Source organism: Carcharodon carcharias, chromosome 18 (genome assembly GCF_017639515.1).
Source record: "Carcharodon carcharias isolate sCarCar2 chromosome 18, sCarCar2.pri, whole genome shotgun sequence".
NCBI lineage: Eukaryota > Metazoa > Chordata > Chondrichthyes > Lamniformes > Lamnidae > Carcharodon > Carcharodon carcharias.
In genome coordinates, this window is record NC_054484.1 from 85,616,622 (window position 1) to 85,634,888 (window position 18,267).

The window sequence follows — 18,267 nt, forward strand, 5'->3', positions numbered from 1 at the left end:
AACAAATAACTCACATCCTAAATTCACTAAAGTAAACCCCTATCAATTGTCCTTGGAAATCACAAACAGACTTAGAGCAAACTCTCCATACAGGGAGACTATCAATTGCCTACATGCCATCATACCCTTTAATATATTTTCCCAATCCACCTCGGTCAATTTATCCCTCATACCTTCATAATTTCCATTGTTTAAATTCAGATCACTCTCCATATAGGGAGATCACTCTCCATACAGGGAGATCACTCTCTATACTGGGAGATCACTCTCCATACAGGGAGATCACTCTCTATACTGGGAGATCACTCTCCATATAGGGGGATCGCTCTCCATACAGGGAGATCACCCTCTATACTGGGAGATCACTCTCTATACTGGGAGATCACTCTCCATATAGGGAGAACATTCTCCATAAAGGTGATGAAACTCTATTCTGGGCTATGGCACTCTATACTGGGAGATCATAGGAATGTAGGAATAGGAGTAGGCCATTCAGCCCATCGCGCTTGCTCTGCCATTCATTACGATCATGGCTTTTTCAATGCCTTTTTCCCACACTATCCCTATATCCCTTTATGACGTTGGTATTTAGAAATCTGTCAATCTCTGCTTTAAACATAATCAATGACTGAACTTCCACGGCTCTTGGGATAGAGAATTCCAAAGATTCACAACCCTCTAAAGTAAAGAAATTTCTCCTCATCTCAGTCTTAAGTGGCTTCCCCCTTATTTTGAAATTGTGTTCCCTGGTTCTAGACTCCCCAATCAGGGGAAACATCTTACCTGTATCTACCCTGTCTATTCTGTTAAGTATTTTGTAGGTTTCAATGAGACCACCTCTCATTCTTCAAAACTCTAGAGAATACAGTCCCAGTTTCCTCAACCTCTCTCCATAGGCCAGTCCCGCCATCCCCGGAACAAATCTGGTGAACCTTCATTGCACTCCCTCTATAGCAATAATATCCTTTCTGAGGTAAGGGGACCAAAACTGCACACAGTACTCCAGGTGCTGTCTAACCAAGCTTCTATACAATTGAAGTAAGATTTCACTACTCCTGCACTCAAATCCTTCCATTGGCCTTTCTATTTGCCTGCTGCAACTGCATGTTAGCTTTCAGTGACTTATGGACAAGGACACCCAGGTCCCTTTGTACATCTACACTTTCTAATCTCTTACCATTTAGGAAATACTCTGCACATCTGTTCCTTCTACCAAAGTGGGTAACCTCACATTTTTCCCTATTATAGTCCATCTGCCATGTTCTTGCCTACTCACTAAGTCTCTCCAAATCCTCTTGAAGCTGCTTTGCATCTTCCTGACAACACACATTTCCCACCTAATTTTGTGTCATCTGACAAGTACTGATCCCTGCAGTACCCCAATAGTCACAGCCTGCCAATGCGAGAATGACTCGTTTATTCCTACCCTATGTTTTCTGCCTGTTAACCAATCTTTAATCCATGCCAGTATATTACCTGCTATCCCGAGTGCTTTACTTTTGCTAACCAACCTCCTGTGGGAGATTTTATCAAAAGCCTTCTGAAAATTCATGCATATTACATCCATCAATTCCTCTTTATCAATTCTGTTAGTAACAGCCTCAAAAAACTCCAACAAGTTTGTCAAACATGATTTCCCATTCATAAATCCATGTTGAATATGCCCAATAAGATCATTATTATCCAAGTATCCATTTATCACATCCTTTAGAATAGATTCTAGCACCCTACTACTACATCAGGCTAATAGCTAGGGTGTCCTAGCTTTCTTTCTCCCTCCCTTAAATAGTGGGGCGACATTTGCTACCTTCCAATTAGAATTTGTAGAATTTTGGAAGACGCATCCACCATCCGCATAGCTATCTCTTTCATCGCCCTGGGATGTAGAATATCAGGTCCTGGGGACTTCTCAACCTTCAGTCCCATTAATGTCTCCAATACAGCCTTCTTACTAATACTAATTTCCTTCAATTCCTCATTCTCCCTAGTCCCTTGGATCTCTAATTCTGGGAGATTTCTTGTATCTTCCTCAGTGAGGACAGACACAATGTAATCATTTAGCTTCTCTGCCATTTCTCTATTGCTCATTATAAATTCTCCTTACTCTGCCTGCAATGGATCCACATTTGACTTACACAAACATTCCCTTTTTTTACCTACCTATAGAAGCTTTTACAGTCTGTTTATGATTTTTGCCAGTTTACTTTCATATTCTATTCTCCCTTTCTTTATCAGTTTCTCGGTCCTCCTTTGCTGTGTTCTAAAATCCTCCCAATCCTCAGATCCTGAGGTTTACTACTATTTCTGGCAACTTTATAAGCCTTTTTAAAAATCTAATACAATCCTTAACTTCCTTTATTAGCCACAGTTGACTGACTTTTGGGATTTTGTGCCTTGAGGGAATGTACAGTTGTTGTAATCTATGTAATGTTTCCTTAAAGACTACCTATTGCCTATATACCATCATACCTTGTAACGTATTTTCCCAATTCATCTCAGCCAATTTGCCCCTCATACATTCATAATTTCCTTTGTTCAAATTCAGATCACTCTCCATACAGGAAGACCACTCTCTACACAGGGAGATCACTCTCCATAGAGATCATTCTCTATACATGGAGATCACTCTCCATATAGGTTGATCACTCTCCATAAAAGGAGATCACTTTTCCTACAGGGAGATGACTCTCCAAACAGGGAGATCACTTTTGATAGATGGAGATCAATCTCCCTACAGGAAGATCACTCTCCATAAAGGTAGATCATTCTCTATGCAGGGAGATCACTCTCCACACAGGGAGATCACTCTCTATACAGGGTGATCACTTTTGATACATGGAGAGCACTCTCCATGCAGGGAGATCACTCTTTACACAAGGTGATCACTCTGCATAGGGAGATCACTCTCCATACAGGAAGGTGACTCTCCATAAAGGGTGATCACTCTCGATACAGGGAGATCACTCTCCGCACAGGGTGCTTACTCTCTATACAGGGAGATCATACTCCATACAGGGTGATCACTCTCCATAGAAGAGATTATTCTCTATACAGGGAGATCACGCTCCATACAGGGAGATCCCCTCTGCACAGGGAGATCACTCACCATACGGGGTGATCATGCTCCATACAGGGAGACCACTCACCATACAGGGAGATCCCATCTACACAGGGAGATCGTTCACCATACAGAGAGATCACTCTATCTACTGGGAGATCATTCTCCATACAGGGTGATCACTCTCCATACAGGGAGATCAGTGTCTATACAGGGAAATCATCTCCATAGAGATCATTCTCTATACATGGAGATCAGTCTCCATACATGGAGATCACTTACCCTAATGGAGATCACTGTTCATGTAGTGTGATCACTCTACAGTGATCACTCTCCCAACAGAGAGATCACTCTGTATACTGTGAGATCACTCTCCATACAGGGGGATCACTCTCCATTCAGTGAGATCACTCTTCATTCAGTGAGATCACTCTCCATGTAGGGTGATCACTTCCCCGACAGGTTGATCACTCTCCCTGAAGGGAGATCATTCTACAGTGAGATCACTCTCCATTTAGGGAGATCACTCTCCAAACAGGGAGATCACTCTCTATAGATGGAGATCAATCTCCCTACATGGAGATCACTCTCGCTACTGGAAGATCACTCTCCATACAGGGAGATCACTCTCCATGCATGTATGTCACTCTATATGCAGAGTGATCACTCTCCCGACAGGGAGATCATTCTCCATACAACAAGATCACTCTCTACACAGGGAAATAACTCTCCATACAGGGAGATCACTCTCCATAGAGATCATTCTCTATACATGGAGATCACTCTCCATATAGGTTTATCACTCTCCATAAAAGGAGATCACTTTCCCTACAGGGAGATCACTCTCCATGTAGGGTGATCGGCCTACAGTGATCACTCTCCATACAGGGTGATTATTTTCCAAACAGGGAGATCACTCCCGACAGGAAGACCACTCTTCATGCAGGGAGATCATTTCATCCAATGAGATCACTCTCCATGTCAGGTGATTACTCCCCCTGCAGGTTGATCACTCTCCCTAAAAGGAGACCACTCTACAGCAAGATCACTCTCCCTACAGGGAGATCACTCTCCATAAAGGTAGATCATTCTCTATGCAGGGAGATCACTCTCTATACAGGGGATCACTCTCCATTCATCAAGATCACTCTCCATTCAGCAAGATCACTCTCCATTCAGCGAGATCACTCTCCATTCAGTGAGATCACTCTCCATGTAGGGTGATCACTCCCCCTACAGGTTGATAACTCTCCCTGAAGGGAGATCATTCTACAGCGAGATCACTCTTCAAACAGGGAGATCACACTCTATAGATGGAGATCACTCTCCATAGATGGAGATCAATCTCCCTACATGGAGATCACTCTCCCCGCAGGGAGATCACTCACCATACAGGGATATCACTCTCCATGCATGTAGGTAACTCTATATGCAGGGAGATCACTCTCCATACAAAAAGATCACTCTCTATACAGGGTGTTCACTCACGATGCACAGAGATCAATTTCCATACAGGGAGATCACTCTCTGTTTAGGGAGATCACCACTCCTCCTAGAGGTAGATCACTCTTTCTAGAGGGAGATCAATCTCTGTACAGGGAGATCACTCTATACATGGAGATCACTCTCCATATAGCGTGACCATACAGAGAGATAATTCTCTCTACAGGGTGATCACTCTCCCTACAGGAAGATCACTCTCCATACACAGAGATCACTCTCCATACACGGAGATCACTCTCCATACAGGGTGACTTTCCATACAGCGTGATCACTTCCATACAGGGAGATCACTCTCCATAGAGGACCCCTTTCTCTATATAGGGAGATCACCATAGAGGACATCATTCTCCATACATGGAGATCACCCTCCCTACAAGGAGACCATGCTCCATACAGGGATATGACTGTCCATACCGGGTGATCACTCTCGATACAGGGAGAGGACTCTCCATGCATGGAGATCACTCTCCATGCAACAAGATCACTCTCTATACAGGGAGTTTGCTCACGATGCACAGAGATCATTCTCTATACAGGGAGATCCCTCTCTATACAGGAAGATCACTCTCTATTTAGGGAGATAACCACTCTTCCTACAGGGAGATCAATCTCTATAAAGGGAGATCACTCTATACAGTGAGATCACTCTCCATACAGGGTGATCATACAGAGGGATCACTCTCTCTATCAGGAGATCACTCTCCATACAGGGTGATCACTCTCCATACAGGGAGATCACTCTCTATTCAAGGATCACTCACTATACAGCGAGATCACTCCCTATGCAGGGAGATAATTCTCCATACAAGGTGATAATACTTTATACAGAGAGATCACTCTATACAGAGTGATCACTTTCCATACAGGTTGATCATACAAGGAGATCACTTTCCATACAGGGTGATCACTCTCCACATAGGGGGGTCACTTTTTATACATGGAGATTACCCTCTGTACAAGGAGACATTCTCTATAAAGGGTGATCACTGTCTATACAGGGAGATCACTCTCCATACAGAGAGATTAATCTCTATACAGGGATATCACTCACTATACAGGGTGATCACTCTCCATATAGGATGATCATTCTCCATACAGGGTGATCATACTGTATACAGGGAGACCACTTTGCTTACAGGGAGATCGTTCTCCCCAAGGGAATCACTCTCCATACAGGGAAATCAGTCTCCATACAGAAATACCATTCTTTACACAGGGAGATCACTCTCCTTACACAGGGATCACTCTCTATACAGGGAGATCACTCTTCATACAGGGAGATCATTCTTTCTACAGGGAGATCACTCTAATTTCACAGGGATCACTGTCTATACAGGGAGATCATTCTCCATACAGGGAGATCATTCTCCACACAGGGAGATCATTCTCTATACAGGGAGATCACTCTCCATACAGGGAGATCACTCTCCATACAGAGAGATCACACTACATACAGAAAGATCATTCTTTATACAGGGAGATCACTCTCCTTACTCAGGGATCAATCTCTATACAGGGAGATCACTCTCTAGACAGCCAGGTCATTCTTTCTATAGGGAGATCACTCTCATTTCTCAGGGATCACTATACATGGAGATCACTTTCTATTCAGGGTTATTGTACAGGGAGATCACTCTCCATACCGGGAGATCACTCTCCATGCAGGGAAATCACATTCCATACAGAGTGTCATGACTCACTGGGGCTAGTGCACTGCAATATCAAGCTCCACTGCTCCCTGAGCCATGACTAATGTGAAAAAAATCGATCAATCCAGATAATTGTTTAATTTAGGTTAACAGAATACGAGCACCAAGTTTGACATGTCTTTCAAACTGCAGCCATTGTAGTTGTAAATCCACAGTCCAACAGAGAATAAAAAGATATGTTCCTTCCACCCTTAAAAGAGATGGAATGCCATTTCAAAGATATGTTTCGTCATAAGATATTACACATATGGACAACAAAACACGAGACTTACTTCCATTCACCCTTCCTCTAAATATGAGAACAGAGTGTCTAACTGTCCCAGTATTGTCGTATCGTATTGAATTGTGTGTATGAGGTTCACTTTGGGCACTGTCTACTTCTCCTTCTACCTTGTTCTTACTGTCTCTGCCATCCTCCATTACTCCTTCCCCCTAGCATGCTAGCTCTGTCTTATCATCTTCTGTGCAATGATATTGCTCCAACAGGTATGTGTGATGTAACCGTTCCCTCTTCCTATGCTCAGGAGTATCTATCAGATAAGTCACTTTACTAAATCTCCTAACTATCTTATAGGGGCTACTGAATTTTGCTTTCAGGGGTTCACCTTGCAAAGATAATATAACCATTATTTCATCTCCGGCTTGGAATGTTTTAGTTGTAGCATGTTTGCCTGCCCATTCTTTCATTTTTGTTTGGGAAATTTTTAAGTGCTCTTGTGCTACTTTACAAGCTCCTGTAAGTCTTTCTAGAAACGTGGACATGTAATCTAACATGGAGGATTCGTCTTTCTGCTTTAGGAACTTCTCCTTAATCACTTTCAATGGACGTCTTATTTCATGACCATAGATCAATTCAAATGGTCTAAATCCAATAGATTCATTTGGAGAATCTCTGGTAGCAAATAGTAAGAAATCTAATCCTTTGTCCCAATCTTTTGGGTATTCATGGCAATAGGTCTTAATCACGGTTTTGAGAGTATGATTGTATCTCTCTAAAGCTCAAATAGAAGCAAAAAACTGCGGATGCTGGAAATCCAAAACAAAAATAAAAATGCCTGGAAAAACTCAGCAGGTCTGGCAGCATCTGCAGAGAGGAACAAAGTTAACGTTTCGAGTCCGTATGACTCTTCAACAGAAGTAAGTAAAAATAGAAGAGAGGTGAAATATAAGCTGGTTTAGGTGGGGTTGGGACAAGTAGAGCTGGATAGAGGGCCAGTGATAGGTGGAGATAGCCAAAAGATGTCATAGACAAAAAGACAAAGAGGTGTTGAAGGTGGTGATATTATCTAACGAATGTGCTAATTAAGGGTAGAAAGCAGGACAAGCAAGGTACAGAAAGCCCTAGTTGGGGTGAGGTGAAGGAATCGAAAAAGGCTAAAAGGTAGAGATAAAACAATGGATGGAAATATATTTAAAAATAATGGAAATAAGTGGGAAAAGAAAAATCTATATAAATTATTGGGAAAAAAAGGGGAGGGGGATCAGAAAGGGTGTGGTGATAGAGGAGAGAGTTCATGATCTAAAATTGTTGAACTCAATATTCAATCCGGAAGACTGTAAAGTGCCTAGTCGGAAGATGAGGTGCTGCTCTTCCAGTTTGCGTTGAGCTTCACTGGAACAATGCAGCAGGCCAAGGACAGACATGTGGGCATTAGAGCAGGGCGGAGTGTTGAAATGGCAAGCGACAGGTAGGTCATCTTCGGTCTGTCCACAAGCATTACCCAGGTAATTTCTTAATTACCCCTACAACCACCGATTCAGATAACAAATCACACTCCAATTGCATTTTGTACAATGGAACCGGGATATACTCTCCACTTATCCCGTTTACCAATACTTTAGCTTCCATTGAACCCTCTGGAGGGAAAACTAGGTCCTTCTCCAGCAAAACAGTTTGTGTTGTTCCTGTGTCCCCTAATGGGTTTAGCTGCATCATTTGATGAAAAAGGGGTTATCTTTCCTTTAAACAAAAACCCTTTATATTTCTCATCTATCTTATTCACTTCACCTGAATTCACAGCAATGTTTACTCCAGACCCTTATTTGTATCAAAAGCTACAAGTTGATCCATGGCATTTTCTTTTTGAGTTCCCTTTTCGGACTCAGTCCTACGAATTTCAATAAGTCTGGTGGGCTTCCCTCATAACTTCCAGCATTCTGAACGAGTGTGTCCATATGGGAAGACCCTTCTCCCTACAGGGAGATCCCTCTCCATACAGGGCGATCACTCTCCATGCAGGGAGATCTCTGTCCCTATAGGGAAATCACTCTCTTTCCAGGGTGATCACTCTCCCTAAAGGGAGATCACTCTACACAAAGGGAGATAACTCTCTATGCAGTGAGATCACTCGCTATGCAGTTCGCTCTCCAAACAAGGTGATTACTCTGCATACAGAGAGATCACACTTCATATAGGGAGATCATTCTCCATACATGGTGATCACTCTACAGACAGGGAGGCAATATTGTTTATTGCATCCAGCACAATTCTCTATCCTACAGCGGTGACATATAAGGTGTACTGACCTTCGTGTTCCAATTCCTGATGTACCAGGAGTACATACTTATAAAATTCATTGGGGGTTGGTACATTGCTCCTCACTCCTGCCCTACTGTCAATTTCAGCTCCTGGTACTTCAGAGTCTCATTAAACCTTAGCACATCTCTGGTATGCTTCTTCCTCTTGGGTTAATGTTTTGACAATCTGAGTTGTGCTGTTCTTCCCTTTTTCCAGGTTAGATGCAGTGCGTATAGATCAGCAGCAGCTAGGAATAAAATTTTGAATGGAGTTCACAGTCCTCCTGAGTTCAGGTAGGATTCAAACCTCAGGGCAATTCCATTTTACAAAACATTCATTGTTAAAATATCATAACTCCTGTAATGTATAAACTTCAGTTGATGCCTTAATGTTTTGCTAAGTTAAAGACAATACATGAATGCAAGTTGTTATGGCTAAACAAAGTGAATGATGTAATGCTGGAGAATGGCATACTTTGTACTTCACGTATCCTGTGTCATCATGACTGAGATACGGCACAGCCAAATGCAGAGAAATATTCCCTCTGCCCTGCTTCATCCTCAGATTATTCCATAACTCATCTGACAATTTCCCCCCCCCCCCCCCCCCCCCCCCCCCCCCCAATTTATCTCACAACCCATCCTTTAAACTGTCTGGGTGGGTGAGATTGTTAATTAGTACAGGGTTAAGGGAAGTTTTATGCTGCTATTCTTGGGTATTAGTATTGAGACTCTTATGTGCTCATTTCACATGGAACCCTTTGGGTCAACAGCCACGAAAATATTGAATTTGATGCCCTTGAGGTGAGACAGTGGTGCTTCACCCAGTTCTCTTACTTTGGTTTGCTGTGTTCCAATACTTAAATTATTGTTCTATTGGTTTAATTTGAACCTAGGTTAATATTGGTGTCTGCAAGATGAATTCATTTCTTTTACTTTCAGGGTAATTGGGTCAATGAGTAACTTTGAAGAATTCAGCAAAGCTTTTAGTTGCCCCAGGACATCAGTAATGAATCGAGGAGAGAAATCTTGTCGAGTGTGGTAGGGATTTCCCAAGGGTGCTGCTCATATCACTAACCTCGGATAGACAGAACATTGACAAATCACTTGTTAATATCAGTACATCTGTTATTCAGCTTTTCCAGTCCCCATTTGTATTTCTTCCCCAGGATCTTGCAAAACAACTGATCTCCACGGTTTGAACTGACTCAGGTCATTTGCAACTAATGCTTGCATCACAAAAGAACCAGGCAACATCCATCTCCAATAAGAGAGAATCTAACCATCTCCTTTTGACGCTCAATGGCATTCCCATTACCGAATCCCCCACCATCAACGGCCTGGGGGTTACCGCAAACTTAACTGGACCAGTCATATAAATACTGAGTTCAAAAGCACATCAGAGGCTGGGAATTTTATGGTGACTAACTCATCTCCTGACTCCCCAGCAACTCCCCATCATCTACAAGGCTGATGTCAGGAGTGTGACAGAATATTCCCTACTGCAGCTCCAACAACACTCAAGAAGCTGAACACCAAGGCAAAGAAACCCACTTAATTGGTATCCCTTTAAACATTCACTCCCTTCACTGCCAGTGCATGGTGAGTGCAGTGTGTAGCATCTGTCAGATGCACTACAGCAACTCATCCTTGCCTCCCTAACTGGTGACCTCTTTTGCCCAGGAGTATGACAGCAAGTGCATGGGAACAACATCACCTGCAAGTTCCCCTCCAAGCCACACACCATCCTGACTTGGAATTATATCGCCATTCTTTCATCATCCTGGAATTCCCTCCCTTACAGAACTGTGGGTGTACCTGCACCACATCGACTGCAATGGTTTAAGATGGCAACTCACCAACCCCCCCCCACCACCCCCCCCCTACCTTCTCAAGGGCAATAAATGCTGGCCTCGCCAGAGATGCCCACATCCCATGTACAAATAAAAAAGATAACAATGATGGACTATGGCGCAGTTTCAAGCAGCCGAGCTCAGCAGTTATCCATATCCAACGTGAGCAGAGAGTAGAAATGTGCTACAAATGCTGGTAACTATGTTCAATGCAGCATCTTGCTCTGGTCTGGTAGTTTTTCAAACATTATAATACAGAAATAGACTCAGATGACCAGATTTGTGGAAAATCAACTTATGCTATCAAATTTTGAAAAAGTTTTCTGAATCAAGACTGATTTTCTTTTAGAAGTTTTCTTTCTGTCAACATTATAAGACACACTTCGGCATAGTGGCTTTTCTCACCTCAGTCAGCTGGCTTGATTGTAGGATAAAGTTGCCTTAAGTCTAACCCCAACAATGCACTTACCCTGCGAGCGCTCTGACTGACAACTAATACTGGATGAAGAGCTCCGTGTTTATTAGGAACTGGTTGGAGACTGCCAAGTCTCCGTTCACATGAGACCCACCAGCCAGCAGATATTTACGTTCGAGTGTTGAAAGGCTATGCCTTACCAGTTGCAATGCAACACGCAGTTCCCTGAAATTCAATCGGATTTGAGTCAAGGCCTGACCATGTGTCATATGATGTGAATTTTAATTAGCCATCTGATTATTGGCCAATGGAGGAGGTCATGTTCTGGCCCCATAATGAGACAAATCATGTTACACATTCAAACTTATTGGCATTGGGCTCTGACATTGATGCATTTCTGAAACTATCTGCTGTTTTGTGCCAATAAACAGTTACTGAAACAGACATTGGAACTGAATAGTTGGTATTTTGACCCTAATATCGTGGGTATACTCTTGGGTGCTCAGTTCAACAGTTTGGCCATATACAAAAAGCAAGGTTATTTTGTAAAAGATTCAATGACCTGTCAAGCCTTGATTAATGAGCACTATCTGGGGAAATATACTGATCGATTTGCCAACGTCGAACATTCTAGAACTGCTCAACGTGGCAGAAAACAAATGTAGATAACATCCAAACCCTCTCAACTATTGTTACCCAATAGGGTTAGTCATGGATCCCCATGCAGCCAGCAGGAATACCTCTCCTGCGGAGAGCAGGTCAGGGATAAAGTGACAACTGCTCTCCCTTTAGGATATGAGCTCCTACTGGGAGCATGAGATAGGTAAGTGCACTTTCAAAGTCCCATTTAAGATGGTAGTGATGTTTTATTCTTCACTTACAAGTTATACTGGAATATGTAGAATATTCGTAGATCAAATAAACCATTTGAAAGATATCCAGACATCTTCTGAATTTTCTTCTTCAAATTATTCAAGTAGGAAAAATTGAAAATATTCTGATCTCTGAAAACTTCTATATCTGTAATAAAGCCAAGTTGGATAATTGGATTTGTTTTTATATCCAGCAGTTGCAAGCAGAACACTGAATTAATCAGTAATTGCTGAGAAGGCTGACACTGCTCCTGCTCTCTGTCCCCAACTGTCCATCCAGGCTCATCCCGTTCTTTTGTCCAGACCTGGCCCTCTCCTCCTTTGTAAACTACTTTCCTTATTGTTTGGGTCCCTGCTTAGACCCCTAAGGTCTACATTACTCTATCCCTCTCTAACCATTTCCTTGTCTCCCTCATCATGCACACCGTCCTAGCTTCCCCAAGCTCAACATCCCCCTTTAGGGTGAGGGAAAATCATCACCAATAAGATACTCCTACCAAATCTTCCAATTCCAGATCCCTAGCCTTCCACAGCTGTCTCCTACCCCTACCACCTTCATTTCTTCATCATGCTCAAGACAGTGAGCTGCCAACTGTTTCAGTCATCAATTACCAGCTACAAACATAAAAGTGGCAACTGCTACAAGATAAATTTGTGTTGAGATTAAAGATACAAAAATTACAGCCTATTATTGCTTTAATTTGTCACTATAAATACGTACGGTTACAAGTTGTGAAAAATGTATTAGCTGTAAGTTGTATAAATGTTATGCCAATAAAAACACTCAACCCATGGCAGAAAATCATTTTATATTCAGTTATCGCAAGACAAGACCCTAATAATTTTAGCACTTTTTGAACTGAGGTAACATATTTACAATATGTAACAAGTTATCACAAAACTCCAAGTTTCAGCTGACCATCTCCACCATCCAAGTTAGTAATTTGAATGATTTACAGTGTGAAAGGATACATAGGAGAACATATATATTGTACAAAGCATTGTTCTTATATTTACATTCCTGCAAAGACAAAGTTTCAAGATATCCTGTGAAATCACTGTAAATCCAATGCTTCATCTAAAAAGGGGAAAAAAAACTGTAATGTCAAGTGACCCGTGGATTGATGGTGGTAGGTAGAGATTTAGTTAACCTGCCTAAAGCAAATATTATGAGCAGGATTGACTTTAGAGTACAGGGTTTTATTACTGTAAAAGCAACTAATACTATTTTATAGAAAGTGTTTTGCATGGAATTCTAGTCTTTGGCACTTCAAGTAAGTTGTCTCTATTTTGAAGAAGCATCTTTCAATTTACATAAAAGATTGACGCACAAAATTCAACCTATTACCCTGCAATGTGTGTTGGGTAAACAGAAGTATAATGGCTCCCAATATTGCTCAGTTAGTTATTTCATTAGTTGTTATATAATGACTGGCAATTCGATACATTTAAAAAGGATAATTTTTCACTTCACTGATGTAGTACAGTTACAAAAGCCAGTGTGCAGCATTTTGCACTTGGGCCATCTCACATTTTCTATATTAATAAGACTCTCTTGAAGATCCCCAGGTGTGGCAATTAGTTATATATTGAGGGGAATAATAAGTAGACAGATTTTTATAATAAATCAGAACTAAAAGCAAAGTATATGAGTTGACAGCTTGAGCCTCAAGTGAAACCAGATGAATGCAGACAAGGAAACAATCAGTCGTCAGCCACTTGTGAGGGAAATAGATGGACTGCTGCTTCAAGTGTGTTTATATATGCACTCTTTCCACACTCTTTAGGGAAGCGATTCTCAGGAAAGCAAAGACTTATCCTGAAAGCTGTGAAAGGAAGGCCCAAAGCCATCTATCCTGGAAGGGATTTCCAACAGTGAAACTCCCAAAAGAATCTCCTCCTTTGTTTCGGCGATGTGGCGAGGGCCAGATTGCGTGTGTAACAATCAAAGAGAATCTGAAGAGTGCAGACAGAATCAGTGCTCTTGACATTTTACTGGCATTGGGGAGTTGAGATCCAGCATTGACACAGTCCTGGTCGGTACTTTTATGCCACATAGTGGTATTGGTTGGCATTGTCTTTGTCTCTCTCCATATAGTCCCGGTCTATTAGAGACTCAATTCTTTTCTTCAGGTCTCCTGGCTGAACATTAGGGATGAAGCAGGGACAAGGGGTTAAAAAAAAACATAAACAAGAAATGATTAAACTGAATTGTTAATGGTTCCCTTCAGTTTAGAGTTCGAAAGCATGGTATCAGCAGTACTGAGATAATCTGAGTAAGTCAGTTCCAATGCTTTCTCTCTTATCCAAAAACAACAAAAGTACAGCTAGCAGTACAAGAGAGCCTTAAAGAAACAATAGCTTTTCTAGGGGTACTGAATTGATTTTTGCAGTTTGTTGTTGTGCCACATGTGAACAGGTCTCCCCAGTCTCAGCACCTAATGTCTGCATCAAGTCTTCAGCTTCCATCAAAACAACACATCTTAAAAACAGCCCCAGAAAAGCACCCCTTACTGCAACAGTATAGCTACCCATTTTTCACACACATCAGCCTTCTGCATCTCTACACCGATGCTCTCACTTCCTCTGAATTATGGGGAGCCACTAGGGACCTGTTCCTGCTCGGAACTAGGTTTTGACCACCCAGCTCGTCAGTATAACAACATTGAACGCATTTCCTGTGCCACCTTGCTTTGCACTCCATCTATCATGTCCTATTCTAAACTAACAAGTCAAGTAAAATTGAGAAAGTGTCTTCTGCTTCTAAAGTTTGTGCCAATCTGGAATATATTATTCAATTCACATTTCCCTTTGAGATTTCAATTAATTTCTCCCTGACTCCATCTCTCACGTTTCTTAACGCTTGCCTCCCAGCTCAAGTGTCTCAAATGAAGAACCAATTTGGATGTACTTTTCTATACTATTGGGACAGGAGCTGTACCAGTGTCTGATGAAGGGTCATTCCTTGTCTCCTGGGATCTGTGCTCTATCCTTTCAGTTAGTTTTCCTTGTGCACTCTAAAGCCAATTGGAATTAAGAGGAATGACGGTGGTTTATTGATCAAGACTTGAAGCAACTTCACACAATAGTCCAAGCTATTTCACAGGAAACCTTTCCCCATCAAACCAGATACCAAGGATGTGTTTAAAAAAGGCAGGTACTTGAGGTAAATAACAATTAAATGAAAAAGGTGATCAAATAGCTCTGTGGTGTGGAAAAGACAAACCTTTCACCTGCTGCCTACATTAGGGGGGAAAAAAAACTCAGACTTAAACAGTAGGGTTAAATAACCTTCCCCAACCAGGCAGGGAATCAACATTATGTGGTGTGGGTTAACTGCAATTCCTCATAGCCTATGTACGATATCAAACTGAGAAACAGCCGTCTCTAATAGAGAGGAAACAGATTAATAAAGAGAGATGAAGGGGAGTGCAGATTTTATTTTTTTTTTAAGTTGGCCTTGGGATGTGAGCATCACTGGCAAAGTCAGCATTAATTGTTCATTCCTAATTTCCCTGAGAAAGTGGTGGTGGTGAGCTGTCATCTTGAACTGCTTCAGTCCATGTAGTGGTGTAGGTACATCCACAGTGCTGTTAGGATGTTTAAGGATTTTGAACCAGCAACAGTGAAGAAACAGTGATATAGTTCTAAGTCAGGACAGTATGTGGCTTAGAGGGGAACATGCAAGTGGTTGTGTTTCCATGCATCTGCTGCCCTTGTCCTTCTGGTAGTAGAGGTTGTGGGTTTGGAAGATGCTGTCGAAGAAGCCTTGGTGAGTTGCTACAATGCATCTTGTAGATGGTACATGCTGCTCCACCAGTGGTGGAGGGAGTGAATGTTTAAGGTGGTGCCAGTCAAGTGGGCTGCTTTGTCCTGGATGGTGTCAAGCTTCTTGAGTATTGTTGGAGCTGCACATATCCAGGCAAGTGAGGAGTATTCCATTACGCTCCTGACTTGTGCCTTGCAGATGGTGGACAGGCTTTCAGAAGTTAGGAGGAGAGATACTCACTGCAGAATTCCTAGACTCTGACCTGCTTCTGTAACCACAGTATTTATATGGCTGCAGCATTTTCAGTTTTTGGTCAATGGTAGCCCCCAGGATGTTGATGGCAGGGGATTCAGCAATGGTAATAAGAACATAAGAAATAGAAACAGAAGCAGACCATTCGGCCCCTCGAGCCTGCTCCACCATTCAATAAGATCATGGCTAATCTTCTTGTGTTTTGATTTCTATATTCCCATCTAACCCTGATAACCTTTGATTCCTTTGCCTAACAAGAATCTATCTACCTCTGCCTTAAAAATATTCAATAAACCCACCTCCACCACCTTCTGAGGCAGAGAATTACAAAGTCGCACAACCCTCAGAAAAAAAAAATTCTCCTCATCTCTGTCCTAAAAGGTTGACCCCCAAGTTTAAAACAGTGCCTCATAGTTCTGGACTCACCCTTTCGACATCTACTTTATCAAGACCATTCAGGATCTTGAATACTTCAATCAAACCACCCCTCACTCTTCTAAATTCCAGTGGAAAGAAGCCCAATCAGTCCAACTTTTCCTCATTAGACAATCCATTCATTCCCAGTATCAATCTAGTAAACCTCCCTTGAACTGCCTCCAATGCATTTACATCCTTCCTTAAATAAGATGACCAGAACTGCACAGTATTTGAGGTGTGGTCTCACCAATGCCCTGTATAACTGAAGCATAACATCCTTACTTTTATATTCAATCCCTCCTGTAATAAAGGATAGTATTCTATTAGCCTTCTTAATTACTTGCTGTACCTGCATACTAACTTTTTGTGACTCATTTACAAGAACACCTGGATCCCTCTGCACCTCAGAATCATGCAGTCATTCTCCATTTAAGTAATACTCTGCTTTTTTGTTCTTCCTGGCAAAACGAACAATTTCACATTTTCCCCACATTAAACTCCATTTGCCAGATCTTTGCCCACTCACTCAACTCATCTATATCCATCTGCAACCCCATGTCCTCTTCACAACACACTTTCCTACCTATATTTGTGTCATCTGCAAATTTAGCTACCATGTCTTCACTCCCCTCATCCAAGTCATTGATGTAAATTGTAAAAAGTTGAGGCCCTAGTACAGACCCCTATGGGACTCCACTAGTCACATCCTGCCAAATCAGAAAAAGACCCATTTATACATACTCTACTTTCTGCCAGCCAGCCAAACCTCTATCCATGCTAATATGTTACCCCCTGCATCATGTGCTTTTATTTTCTGTAATAACCTTTAATGTGGCACCTTATCAAATGCCTTCTGGAAATCCAAGTACAGTACGTCTACAGACTCCCCTTTATCCACTGTGCATGTTACTCCTTCAAAAAACTCCAATCAATCGATTAAACATGATTTTCCTTTCACAAAACCATGCTGACTCTTCCCTATTGCCTTGAGCTCTTCTAAGTGCCCAGCTATAAACCCCTTAATGATCGATTCTAATAACTTCCCAACGACAGACGTCAAGCTAACTGGCCTATAGTTTCCTGTTTTCTGCTTCCCTCCCTTCTTGAATAGAGGGATTACATTCGCTACTTTCCAATCTGATGGAACCTTTCCAGAATCTAGCGAATTTTGGAATATTAACACCAGCGTATCATCTGCCTCATTAGCCACTTCTTTTAAGACCCTATGATGTAGTCCTTGCCAGCCCCCTGCTCCATCAATTTGCTCAGAACCCTTTCCCTAGTGATTTCAATTTCACCAAGTTTCTCTCTCCTGTTCAGCTCTTGATTTCCAGCTATTACTGGAATGTTTTTGTATCCTCTATAGTGAACACAGAAGAAATATTTATTTGTTTCTTCCACCTTATTATCTACTATCAACTCCTCACTGTCACTCTTTAGAGGATTAACACTTACTTTTTTTCTTTTTGAATACCTGTAGAAACTCTTGCTATCCGTTTTCACATTTCTAGCTAGCTTCCTCTCATACTCTAATTTCTTTCTCCTGATTAACTTTTTAGCCATTCTCTAACGTTCTTTATATTCTGTCCCAATCATCTGTCCTGCCACTCATCTTTGCGGAGTTGTATGCTTCTTCTTTAAGTTTGTTGCTTTCCTTAACATCTTCAGTTAACCACAGATGGTGGGTCCTCCCCTTAGAATTTTTCTTTATAGTAAGAATGTACTTATTCTAATACTCTGAAATATCCCCTTAAATGTCTGCCACTGCTTCTTTATTGATCTATCCTCTAGCCTAGTTTCCCAGTTCACTTCAGCTAGCTCCGCTTTCATCCCCATATCATTGCCCTTATTTAAGTTTAAGATACTATTCTTAGGTCCGCTCTTCTTCCTTTCAAACTGGAT

The 18,267-nt window shown here is 41.7% G+C and overlaps 2 protein-coding genes across 3 annotated transcripts in view; one reads left to right on the forward strand and one right to left on the reverse strand.

Moving 5' to 3' along the window:
- The window catches only part of phex (phosphate regulating endopeptidase homolog, X-linked), a 167,684-nt gene extending 157,535 nt beyond the window's left edge, over positions 1 to 10,149 (forward strand). The window contains exons 21-22 of one of the 2 annotated variants that reach the window (XM_041211476.1): positions 9,005 to 9,081; positions 9,730 to 10,149. In XM_041211476.1, coding sequence (XP_041067410.1) covers positions 9,005 to 9,081; positions 9,730 to 9,832 — 180 coding nt within the window. In that variant the 3' untranslated portion in view covers positions 9,833 to 10,149. The remainder of the gene's footprint in view (positions 1 to 9,004; positions 9,082 to 9,729) is intronic. The other variant, XM_041211477.1, reaches the window with a different exon arrangement.
- Positions 10,150 to 12,719: 2,570 nt separating this feature from the next.
- The window catches only part of LOC121290630 (cullin-4A-like), a 56,063-nt gene continuing 50,515 nt past the window's right edge, over positions 12,720 to 18,267 (reverse strand). The window contains exon 20 of the mRNA XM_041211309.1: positions 12,720 to 14,069. Within this exon, the coding sequence (XP_041067243.1) occupies positions 13,974 to 14,069 (96 nt within the window). The 3' untranslated portion in view covers positions 12,720 to 13,973. The remainder of the gene's footprint in view (positions 14,070 to 18,267) is intronic.